This window comes from Pollachius pollachius, assembly GCF_949987615.1.
Source record: "Pollachius pollachius genome assembly, chromosome: 9".
NCBI classification, from domain to species: Eukaryota; Metazoa; Chordata; class Actinopteri; order Gadiformes; family Gadidae; genus Pollachius; species Pollachius pollachius.
Window position 1 is genome coordinate 18,384,682 of NC_136942.1, and position 11,077 is coordinate 18,395,758.

An 11,077-nucleotide genomic window follows, 5' to 3' on the forward strand; every position below is an offset into this window, starting at 1 on the left:
TCTGCACATTCTCAGATATGGTGGCTGCAGCACTTAGATGTGAGGAGCTAAAGGAGATCTCACAGCTTGTGGATATTTGCGCCACATTTCAAGCATCCAGTGCAGATTGTGAGAGAGGCTTTAGTTTGATGAATCATATCAAAACAGCATCCAGAAATCGTCTTGAAGTGGCACATTTGGACCAGCTGATGCGCATAAAGTCAAAGCAAGAAGCAGACAGGGCCATCAACCTGGGCAAAGTCTACAACCACTGGAGAAGTGAGAAGGACAGACGGGAAAAATAAGGTGAAATTTAAGTCCCTGATCAGATTTGTGCTTATTCTAGTGTCATTTATTAAGAATTTCTATTTGTGGATATTAATCATCAAATGCTGTTACTAGATTATGATTAGTAGAAATTCAAATAAAAAGCTGTAATTAAATATTATATATACAAACAAAGAGTAACAGGAATTTACACTGTACCACATGCTTGTGCTACAGCACACACCTCATTGTGCAAAATGTGAATGTTTTAATGTGACAAAATTTGATCTCTGAAAGGTGTACATTCAACACTCAATTCAACACTCAGAGCAGGACCCTCACCCTGACATACAACATACTACACAGCTCATGAAAAACACAATTTTTGTCTTTTTCATTCGAAGTGGGCCAAATCACTTATATTAAAAGTAATCTAACGGAAATGACTGCTGTAATTTGATTATTTTAATAAGCCCTGTAACTTGTTATGATCTCAGTTTTTTGTGTGTTAATTTATCCCTCCTTGTCTGTGTCTGTTCTGTCTGCTGGTGGGTTTCCTGCTCTAGCTGGAGTCCCAGTGTGCAGACCTGGACCCAGAAGTGGAATCAGTTCTCTCTGTGCACCTGGACCATCACAGCCTCAGCCTAGAGATGGACTTCCTCTGAACAGCTGCAGAGTAAAATTCAGGCAGAGAAGCTGTCTAAAGTGAACCTACTTTACTGTGTATCTTTTTGACATATATCTTTAACTATACAGCTGGTCACTTTTTTTTTGTTTTCTTTTCTGATGTACATACTACACAGCTCATGAAAAACAAGATTTGTCTTTTTCATTGTAAGTGGGCCAAATCACTTATATTAAAAGTAATCTAAAGGAAATTACTGCTGTAATTTGATTCTTTCAATAATAACTTGCTATGATCTTAGGTTTTGGACAGGTGTGATACTGGTGTGGCCACAGTGTGCACGTCTGATGTTGCTCACAGTGGTCCAAGTAATTCTCAGGGAGTTTGTGTGTGTTCTCAGACACATGAAAAATTAGGGGGAACATTGCCGCCAAGTACACTTTAATCGTGGAAAAGGCCTTACCCTTTTCCAACAATTCCTGCAGGAAACACAGTAGGTCCACTACGGAACACTGATATGGAATGACGTGCCTCGAGTCGCACCAGTCCTCAAAAACCTGCCCCTTGCCACTGTAGAGCCGGCGAGTGGAAAGGGCCCTTTCATTCTGAATAGTGTCAACGACCTGTGCAGGCAGGCCCGCCGCATTCAAGTTCCACCTCTCACGGGCCAAGCCCAGAGCGCTATGCAGTCCGGGTGCGGATGGTAAATCCCCCCGCACGCTTGGGAGAGAAGATCCCTGCGCAGGGGAAGGGGCCATGCCTTAATTTCTCGAGCTAACTTGTGTAGTTTCAGTGAGCGAGTGCCGCCCTGCCGGTTGCACCACTACGGTCAGCGGTGCAGTCTATTTTATTGTTGTGGGTATACTGTGATGATTCCCTCCCAGCCTCGTACACACCAGTCCCGCCGGTATGTGTACGTGTGTGGCGCTTATGGGGTGTCGCTACAGTGGAATTGTCTGTCTTTACCAAGACATGGCGGCACCGTATAAATTGTAGTGTTTTAGAGCAAGGAACACTGCCCAAAGTTCCAGGAGGTTTATGTGAGCCTGAGCTAGATTGTGGCTCCAAACTTTTGTGGGGGGTCAAACTTAATATTTTCAGCCTGTTGCCTTTTGTTCGCTGAATGGTTAAAAAATATTTAAAGGTTGGCACTGCTTTTAAGAGTCATTTGTGTTAAACGAATGTCATATGTTATAAAATGATAGGCAAAATGTTATTATATTAGAAATTTGTGAAATTATCGACTGGGGTTTCCACATTATTGCTATGGGTTTAATTACAACTAGAGGTTGACGAAAACTCTAGTCCAAATAATATTCAGCTATGGATGTCATAGAAACCACTCGACTGCAAGTAAGCATAGTTTATATTTTTACTTAACATAGGTATGAAATAGAAAATGTGCAAATAATAACAAAACAGATCCAACAAATTAGTCAAGAATTGTACAATATAATCATTTATTTAACATACAGATAAATTGGAGATGGTCCAAAATGGCTTGCGCCATGATACGACGTCCATCTGATCTTCTTTTTCATGGTGCTTAATGGTACGCGTTCTACCCTGTGAACATCAGGGGTGCCCCCGGTCTAAATGTTTGATGGGACTGAACCATCGGGGTGGTCTGATAACAGTCACGGGGGAGTTTAGCTTAGGAGGTAGAGCGAGGCTTGTAACCGGAAGGTGGCTAGTTCAATCTAATCCTAACTGCTCTCGACGAGCTGCCTTGCATGGTTGACTCAGCTGTGGGCGTGTGAATGTGTACCTGCTAAATGTAAAAGTAAATGTGACAGCTGTGATGTTGTTTATATATGCCATGAAGTGGAACTGTAACATGTTGTAGGTTGTGAGTGATTGTGAGTGATTCTGGTGTAGTGGTGTCTAGACGACTACACTGCTGCTTAGGGATCCCATGCACACACGCTCACTGACTAACACAAACACAACCACCTGCCTAATGTTTTCGTCCGTCAATTTGTATATGGAGCATTCTCGATATTTTGTGCCCTTGCCTAGATGGACAAACTTTCGCCTTTGCTTTTCGTCATTCTAAAATGTACTACGTCTGAGTTGTTAGGATAAGGTGAAGTGACAAAACACAGTACACACAATCAGGTAAGTGGGACAAACAAAATATTGCTTTATTTTACTTAATCACGTCACTCTTCAGGAAACAATACACCAAAGTGAAGCTGTCAATTACCAGAGGAAAACATTTAAATGCAGAATAAACAAACACTTTTGGCTGAATAAATGATCTTAGAAAATACAAAGATTGTTTGAATAACAATATCACTGTGACAAACGATACACATTGAAAATACTTGTGCAGAGTACCTGTGTGCTTACACACTGCTTGTGCTGCTAATCTTTCTAGAAGCAAGCCATATCTCGACATTCGTAACATTGTTTACTATTTTTATCCACTTTTTCCCTTTTTTGCGAATTTCGTATAAAACATAATCTTAAGACACGTTGATGCTACAGAGATGAGCCGAGGGGCGCCAGCTGGCTGAAATCAGCCGTCGTTTGTTTCGAATCATCCCTGATGCACAGCTCCCCACTCGAGTGCTGCCCTGACTCCAAGTATCACTCTCAACGTTAATGTACCTAGCAACAGAGGGTCTTTAACGATAAAAAATAAAAAGATCACATGGTCGTCTCTTCCCATTCCAGCTCTACGTCACCTACAGAAACAAGAACAAAAGGTTAAACATCAGAAACAATGCCCTGCTTTTTGCATGACCACGTGTGTGACAGCCGAAGCAAATTGTTAGTGTGCTGGAGAATGAACCGTTAGTGTTATGCTGTTCAATAAATACATCTCGGCCACCGTTTCAGTATTTACCTTCCATGGCCTCCAGAGAATCCATTTTCTCCAGAGCGGAGTAGTTTACAAACCAGATAGACTGGCTGTTGCCTTTACTGTCAAGCAGAGCTAATGTGCTTTGGTGCAGGAACATGTACTGGGCCTGGCGCGCACGCGCACACACACACACACACACACACACACACACACACACACACACACACACACACACACACACACACACACACACACACACACACACACACTTAAAAAAATATTCTTCAGAGTCAAATAGATGCCATACCGTGAATCTGCATGCCTCCTTGGTAGCCCAGAGGCCTGCTCTTACCATTTTTGGGTTAATTTATAACAGGCTAGGAAACATTTTACAGATCAGTAAATATCTCTGTATATGTACATTTTGCAGACTTTAGGCTGAATACTCTGAATCACTGAGCAGCCAGGACGACAAATCACAGGCAACAAGATAAGACCCACGGGGATAGACAGCATTTTCTCAAACGCGGAAATATGCAAATCCTAAATCCTTGGGCAGAATAGCTCTGTGAACGCACCAGGTTTTGCACCATACACATCCTCTCGCTGCGCAGTTCAGCCACCAGACCGTAAACGTCCACGAAATCGTGGTCGCTGATATGCTGAATGAGGTGGTCAAGGGCAATAAACACTCCTGTCCGGCCTACACCCGCACTAGAGAAATGGGAAAGACACAAGCGACCGTGTATCAAGTAATGTACACAATATGATACAAATTGAGTTTGAAGCTGTTGAGTCTTGTAGATCCAGCTCTACATTTGCCACCCTATTCATATTATGTACATCCCAAACTGTGAATACTGTTTTACGACGATGCACTGACGTGCCATAAGATATTTCCTCTGTAGGTGTGCTGCATAATATTCATGCCTTCTTAAGATAAAGGAAGACTTATTTCTTAATTTGTCATGCCTTTCCTAAAAGAAGAAACGGTGATGCGTGTGTTGTGTTCTGCAGAAGTAAAGTCTTTTAACGGGACCATTGTATGACCACGGTGATTCCTACTGTACCTGCAGTGCACCACTATGGTGGTGTTTTCGTGTCTGTTGGCCCGGACCGCTTTGACAAACTGGATGAGCGTGCTGCTGGACTCGGGCACCCCGTGCTCAGGCCAGGTGGTGAAGTTGAAGTGGTGGACCACCATGTAGTCCCCGTGCTGAAGACAAAGACCCACAGAGTTGACGGGAGAAGGAGCAGTCGTATTGTCCCCATGCAATACTGGATTGATAGCTCCAGAGTCCTATCTGCTAATGTGAGCCATGAGGAATGATGCCTTTACTCTTTCAACTTTGATGGCCCTCACAGTCCAGTCCGAGGAGACGGTCTCTGCAAGTTTGGTAATGATTATATCCCCAAATACTGTCAGCGGCTTGTTGTCCTCTGGCCAGTATTGATGACACCGGACCTTAAAACACACACACACACACACACACACACACACACACACACACACACACACACACACACACACACATTAAATCATAGTGGCAAATCTGAGCTCTGTGTAGCTTTGTCATGGTGTCATATCTGCTGTGAGATTAAACAATCACATATAGAACACTATTGCAAGGCTTACATATGCGTATCCTGAGACATACCCTGCCTTTCTCGTAACACTGTGTGAGCATAGCGATGGTGCGGGTTCCAGTCTCCCAGACCATCCTCCAGAAGTCTGCCACAGTGCCCGGTAGCGGACCCTGGGTGGCGATGAACTCATTGGGACACAGATAGCCCTAGTGGGGACATGGATGCATTGATAGTTTATTTTCATTTGATTCATGCTTTATCGGGCTGCCAAAATAGCATTGAGGCGTAATGGCAGCACACGCCTCTGAAACAAGTACAAAAGTGAAAGGTGAAATAACAGTAGACAATATAAACAAATATGCGACTTCATCTGTATCAACCATAAAAATAATGTTGAAAAGTGGAATATATTGTCCAGCTGCTATCACCAAATGCCATACATAGCCCTCACCAAGTCAAAAAGGAAAAGCCCATTTGCAAGGCGATAAAACCTGTGTAGTTGTTCGGTATAACCCTATACGGACATGGTTTGGTGAAACCAGAGGATACTTGATAGGTCACAAAGAACCGACTCTAGGTTCCTTGAAACCTCTACCTAGTAGATTAGACTACTGGATGGCTATGCTGACAATCACAGAACCAGAGTTGTATAGAGGTATGTAGAGAGGAGGTAGAAGGCATGTGGGCACTCTGAATACTGCAGCAAACCTATGCCCTGAGGATTAACCTTTCAGGAGCTAAACCAATAACCCTGATACCAATGCCCGACAGATGTGTGGAGCAACTTTGTCTTACAGCCACTGGAAAAACATTATAACACCACTTTTGACTAAAAAAGTCTTTTGACTATTTAACACTTTGATACAATATTATAGCCTTTAGCATGTCAGCATGTTTAGCATGTCAGCATAATTTAGAAATAAGTAATTTAAAAACAATCTGAATCATGCTTAATGTTGGGGTTGAAGGCTGAAGGATGAAGGAGGGGGTATGAAACGGAGAGTTTAGAAAGGGGTGAGAAACAGAAAGGAGAGTAGAACATGTTTGTTCACTAAAAATAAAAAATAAAAAATTTTTTACATTGCACCTCAGCAAATTCGATTATTGCTGTTTTGTTTCTTTTGGTCTGTGTACTTTATATACTTCGGTACTTCGTACCCCCTCCTTCATCCTTCAGCCTTCAACCCCAACATTAAGCATGATTCTGAAAAGGTTTGGGAACCCCTGATGTACAGTAATAGATGTGCATGTAATAAAACAAACTATTGAGAAAGCCATCGGGTTATAATTGGCAGTGGCACTTACTGAGATAAAGCTAGCATTGATGTAATCAGAGCCGGGTATTCCTGGCTCGGACAACAGCTTCACTCTGTTGTTGTTATCTAGACAAAAAGAGAACTATTATTATTATTATTTTTTAATTATTATTAATATAGTTTTTTTTCTCAATTTTTACAAGTGGAGTCTCTCTTGTCAACACTTGCAGCAGGTGAACCTACACGGTTTGATGTTGGTGAAGCGGTTCTTGGATCTGTTCCATGGTAGGTCTGCGTCTGAGGTACCTAGGTCCTGCAGCAGCTTGGGCAGCTCCTGGAGAAGGAAATGCTCACAGAGCCATCCTCATCATCAGGGTCGGGCAACACCTTGGTGCATTGGGAAACGGCGAATACATAAAGTAAAAGATAATGATTGGTTACAACTACTTACAGCAAACTCTTCTTGGAACTTAGTGTTGTCATTGGCACAGAGATCGGCCACATGCTGCAAAAACGACTTCTTGTTCACAGGCCTGTGAAGGATTAGAATCAAATGTATGATGAACACAAAACTAGAAAGAGAAAAGATGCAAGATGTAGGACCTATTAGAAGAGCAGCTTTTGGAGTCATAACAACTTACTTGAGTGACTTTCTGTAGCTGAGAAGTCTGCACAAAAATAATAATACACAGCAGAAACAATGGAGTTATTAACATGACTATAGAAACAACCGAGTGAAACCTGAAGGAACACTTGGCTCTTTCTCCTGGGATACTGTACATACCGATATACATTTCCCTACAGGAACTATTTTATTTGAGTTTTATAACCTTGATCTTTGGCTTATAATTGACCACATTTCTTTTCTTATCCATGATCTCATGGACTTGTGTTAAATATAACATAGTATATATATTATATATCTGGTCACAAACAGTGCAAGCAGTGTGCAATCCACATGTGAACACTGCATCAAAAACCACAACACAACCAGAAAATGAGGAAGTGACCTGTGCTCCGATTGGCTACATCGATAAGCTCAAAGCATGCAAATATTTAGACATGCAACAGAGATCTTGCTGGCAGATGAAACGACACGCACACACCATAACTTACTGGATGACATATATCTCTTTCCGTCTAAAGAAGAACGATGAATACCTGCGTGAAGGGAGGGTAGAATGAGAGAAAGGGAAAGCGCATGGAGTCGCTATACAGTGCTGTTGGACGTGTGTGTGTGTGTGTGTGTGTGCGTGCGTGCGTGCATTAAGCAAAGCATATAGGCATGTGCACATGTGCATGTGAGTATGCGTTCAGCGTTTAAATATGTGTAATTGTTGCAACACCCGACCCTAAATAAATACACCAAGAACTTTCCGAGTCACCTTCTGAGCCAACTCCGATAACACTGATATAGACTTAGGCAAGCGACGATGTGACTAATGTGCTTCTGTATGAGTAATAGGTGTAACACCCCATCCTTAACAAGCATACCAAACTTTAAAGAGACACATTCATTATTAAATTATTACATTACAAGTCTATAGTCGCTTGCCTTGGTCAAGTGGCCATCGACCAATGTAATAATAATGTATCTTTAATATTTGTAACGACCCATCCTGAATAAACACACCAGACTTCGGAGAAGCCTAAATGAACCTTCTGGGTCCTTGGAACTCTGATATGCTAATGTAAGCATAACACTGCGTTTCACCCCAGACGAACCGGTTCACTTTATCCTCCTTCAGCTCCATGTCGGCCACAGCGATCAGCTGGTCCAGTTTGCACTTGGTCTCGATGATCTCTGCCTGCCTCGGGGAATAGGTGGCGCCCTCATTTTTGCGCTGGTGAATTCTATTGGATGGGAGAATAGTGTCAATCAAGTGTCAATCCATCTTGTGATGTTGCGACCGTGGTGGAAAGTGAGAGGCAGGTCTGGTTGGTCTTACCTGACCGAGGCACAGATGATGGTGATAAGGAACATGGCCAGGAAGACGGACAGCAGGACGCCCAGAATGATCTGCTCGTCTCGGGTTAACATCCCATCCACTACATTGGAAGGAGAGAAGCGCATCACTTGAATCCACTGCTCCCCTGTGCTTGGTTTTGTGACGCTGCCACCTTGTGGTTCTGCTGAACAGGATTTGAGCGTGTTTACCTGTAGTTTTGACATCGTCCGAATACTCAGAGTCTGTGTATTGGCCTTTAATATTAGTAGCCCGAAATTTAAACCTGGCAACACGAAGAAAGAAAACAATCAGGGGGAACATACGTAATATTAATCATGTTATTGAACTTATGTTTTGCTGCTTGTGTCGCATGTCATGTTTATCTCGTGTGTGTGTGTGTGTGTGTTTGTGCGTGCATGTGTTAAAACTTGCAGAAGCTGCGCATACACGTAAACAGTATTTGGTTTTAGACGTCCGTTGCATAGAGTTTCCTCTTCCTCTCCACAACTGTCATCTTCTCCAATGACGTATGTGTCATCCCCAAAGTCGACGCCCCTCCCCAGCAAGCCGCCGTGGAGAGCGACGCCCAGACCGTTCCCGTCGTGGTGCTGTGTGCCTCGATGCACGCCCCTCTCCCGCTCACAGGAAGGGGTGGGGAACCCCCCGTCTGTCAGGTAGGGGGCAGGTTGTTCGAAAAATGCAGTCTTCCAATTGGTCGGAATTTCGCCTAAATTCACTGTGATGGGAACAGAGGTAAATTTGCAAATTAGCCATGGACAAGAATATCATATTTACATACCTACCGGAGATGCCCCAACAAAGCAGTTGCCATTTTAAATGTCCATATTTAAACTCTATATTAAAATGTCGATTGCCAATCAAGTGGCCGAAAAAACGCTTCACTCTGCACTCATTTGCAAAAATTAAACTGAAGCTCAACTTTTGTCCTTGCTTCCCACAATTATGGTAGGCCAAAAGGGTCAAAACTGCATTGTAGACGTAAATTCTGCATATTAATGTGAACAAAACATCTTCATTAATGTTATTAGACAAATTACTATTTGCCTATTGGTAGACAGCCACACTGTCTAAATCCTGTCAGATCGATTTTCAATTTTTTTTATGGCGAAGACAACATCGCCCATGGTCCCACGCTTCTTCACAACGTCATTAAACAATGTCCTTTGTTAGTTGGATTGAGAGACCCCTGGCAGCAGATATGACATATTATATGCATAATTAAATAATTTACTTGTATGCTTTTTTAAATCGTACCCACGACAAACGACATGAATCTAAATCTGAAATCAACATTATGTATCAGTGTGGAAAACGCCCATGTGTGTTTGCAGGGGAGTCTTACCTCCGGACTCAGCCACGATGACCTGGATGTGTCGGATTGGCCCGTGGTTGTCGCTGTAAAAACAAGCAGGCTTGTGGATGGTGATGGTCCTGTGGGTAACCACGGCGACCTCTCCTCGGATAATCACCACCTGGGGTTTCTGGGTTGGCCTGGCTGGGGCTGAAACAGGCGTATGATTGAGGGACAGCAGGTATAGTAGTGGGCATACTGAACTAAATAGACGCAGATGGATGTACCTGCATAATGCTTTTTGTCATGGCCAGATCAAACATTAAAATGCTTTTATTTATGTTATTACTACATCCTTTATGTTATGTATACATTTGTACATTTTTGTTTATGACGCTGAGCTGGATGGAAGTGTAGGATTGGGCTCTCTCTGAGAACGATTTATGAGGAGCAGTTTACCAATCATTCCTGTTGTTATGTTGACCTCTTGGCTGAAGGGGCTTTTCCCTGCTCCATTCACTGCTGCAATCTAGAAGCACCAATCACGAGTGGTTGTTAAGAGTGAAACGACATCCACAACAACCCTGAGACACTCTGCAAGCTTCCGCCTAGCAGGCAGCCAAACAGTGACCCCTCAGTGCTCGCCCCTCACCCGTATGCTGTAGTTATATCCTCCCTTCAGTCCATCGATGATGACCGTCACCGTGAAATTGGGGTTCCGGATGACGTTGAGGCCGCTGATGTTCATCACCAGCGGACTCTGCGGGTAGCCTTTCCTTGATACCTCCACCTGATAGGCACTGATGTTCCCGTTGGGTTCTCGCGGAGGGGTGAAGGTCAAGTTCACTCGGGTCACCCCCTCGGCCGGGGTCAGGTGTTTGGGCGGGTCTTTGGGCTCTGTGTGGGGGGGGGGGAGAGAGGAGGAGTGAGGAGAAGATGCGTGAATGAGATGGGTCGTTGTTAGTCGATTTTTTCCAATCTACCAGGAGTCCTCACCTTCTTCCTGGGTCCTGACCACTGCCGGCTGACTGGTCTTGCCGTCACTGGCGGCGCGCTCCAGGCGTCCGGTGAAGGCGGTGACGGTGACGGAGTAGAGGGTGAAGGCCGTCAGGTTGGAGACCTCCACTCTCTGCAGCTCACCGGGCGCACGCACCACCGACACGTTCCGGGCGCCAGCCTCCAACTGATGGGAAGCTCCATTTCAATGCCATTCTTCTTCCTCTCGTTTATTATATTTCATGATATATAATTCTATATATTTTATTAAGCATTCTTATTAGATTTCCTCTTTTC

At 43.6% G+C, this 11,077-nt stretch overlaps 1 protein-coding gene across 1 annotated transcript in view; it reads right to left on the reverse strand.

The window, feature by feature from the left end:
• Window positions 1–2,990: 2,990 nt before the first annotated feature.
• ptprq (protein tyrosine phosphatase receptor type Q) overlaps window positions 2,991–11,077 on the reverse strand; it is a gene marked incomplete at its 5' end in the record, with an annotated part of 28,361 nt that continues 20,274 nt past the window's right edge. Inside the window, 19 exons of the mRNA XM_079742855.1 lie at window positions 2,991–3,561; window positions 3,723–3,846; window positions 4,259–4,394; window positions 4,751–4,896; window positions 5,020–5,145; window positions 5,339–5,473; window positions 6,573–6,649; window positions 6,767–6,857; window positions 6,975–7,056; window positions 7,165–7,191; window positions 7,640–7,684; window positions 8,249–8,377; window positions 8,473–8,572; window positions 8,682–8,755; window positions 8,920–9,208; window positions 9,836–9,994; window positions 10,244–10,313; window positions 10,437–10,681; window positions 10,781–10,967. Coding sequence (XP_079598981.1) covers window positions 3,524–3,561; window positions 3,723–3,846; window positions 4,259–4,394; window positions 4,751–4,896; window positions 5,020–5,145; window positions 5,339–5,473; window positions 6,573–6,649; window positions 6,767–6,857; window positions 6,975–7,056; window positions 7,165–7,191; window positions 7,640–7,684; window positions 8,249–8,377; window positions 8,473–8,572; window positions 8,682–8,755; window positions 8,920–9,208; window positions 9,836–9,994; window positions 10,244–10,313; window positions 10,437–10,681; window positions 10,781–10,967 — 2,280 coding nt within the window. The 3' untranslated portion in view covers window positions 2,991–3,523. The remainder of the gene's footprint in view (window positions 3,562–3,722; window positions 3,847–4,258; window positions 4,395–4,750; window positions 4,897–5,019; window positions 5,146–5,338; window positions 5,474–6,572; window positions 6,650–6,766; window positions 6,858–6,974; window positions 7,057–7,164; window positions 7,192–7,639; window positions 7,685–8,248; window positions 8,378–8,472; window positions 8,573–8,681; window positions 8,756–8,919; window positions 9,209–9,835; window positions 9,995–10,243; window positions 10,314–10,436; window positions 10,682–10,780; window positions 10,968–11,077) is intronic.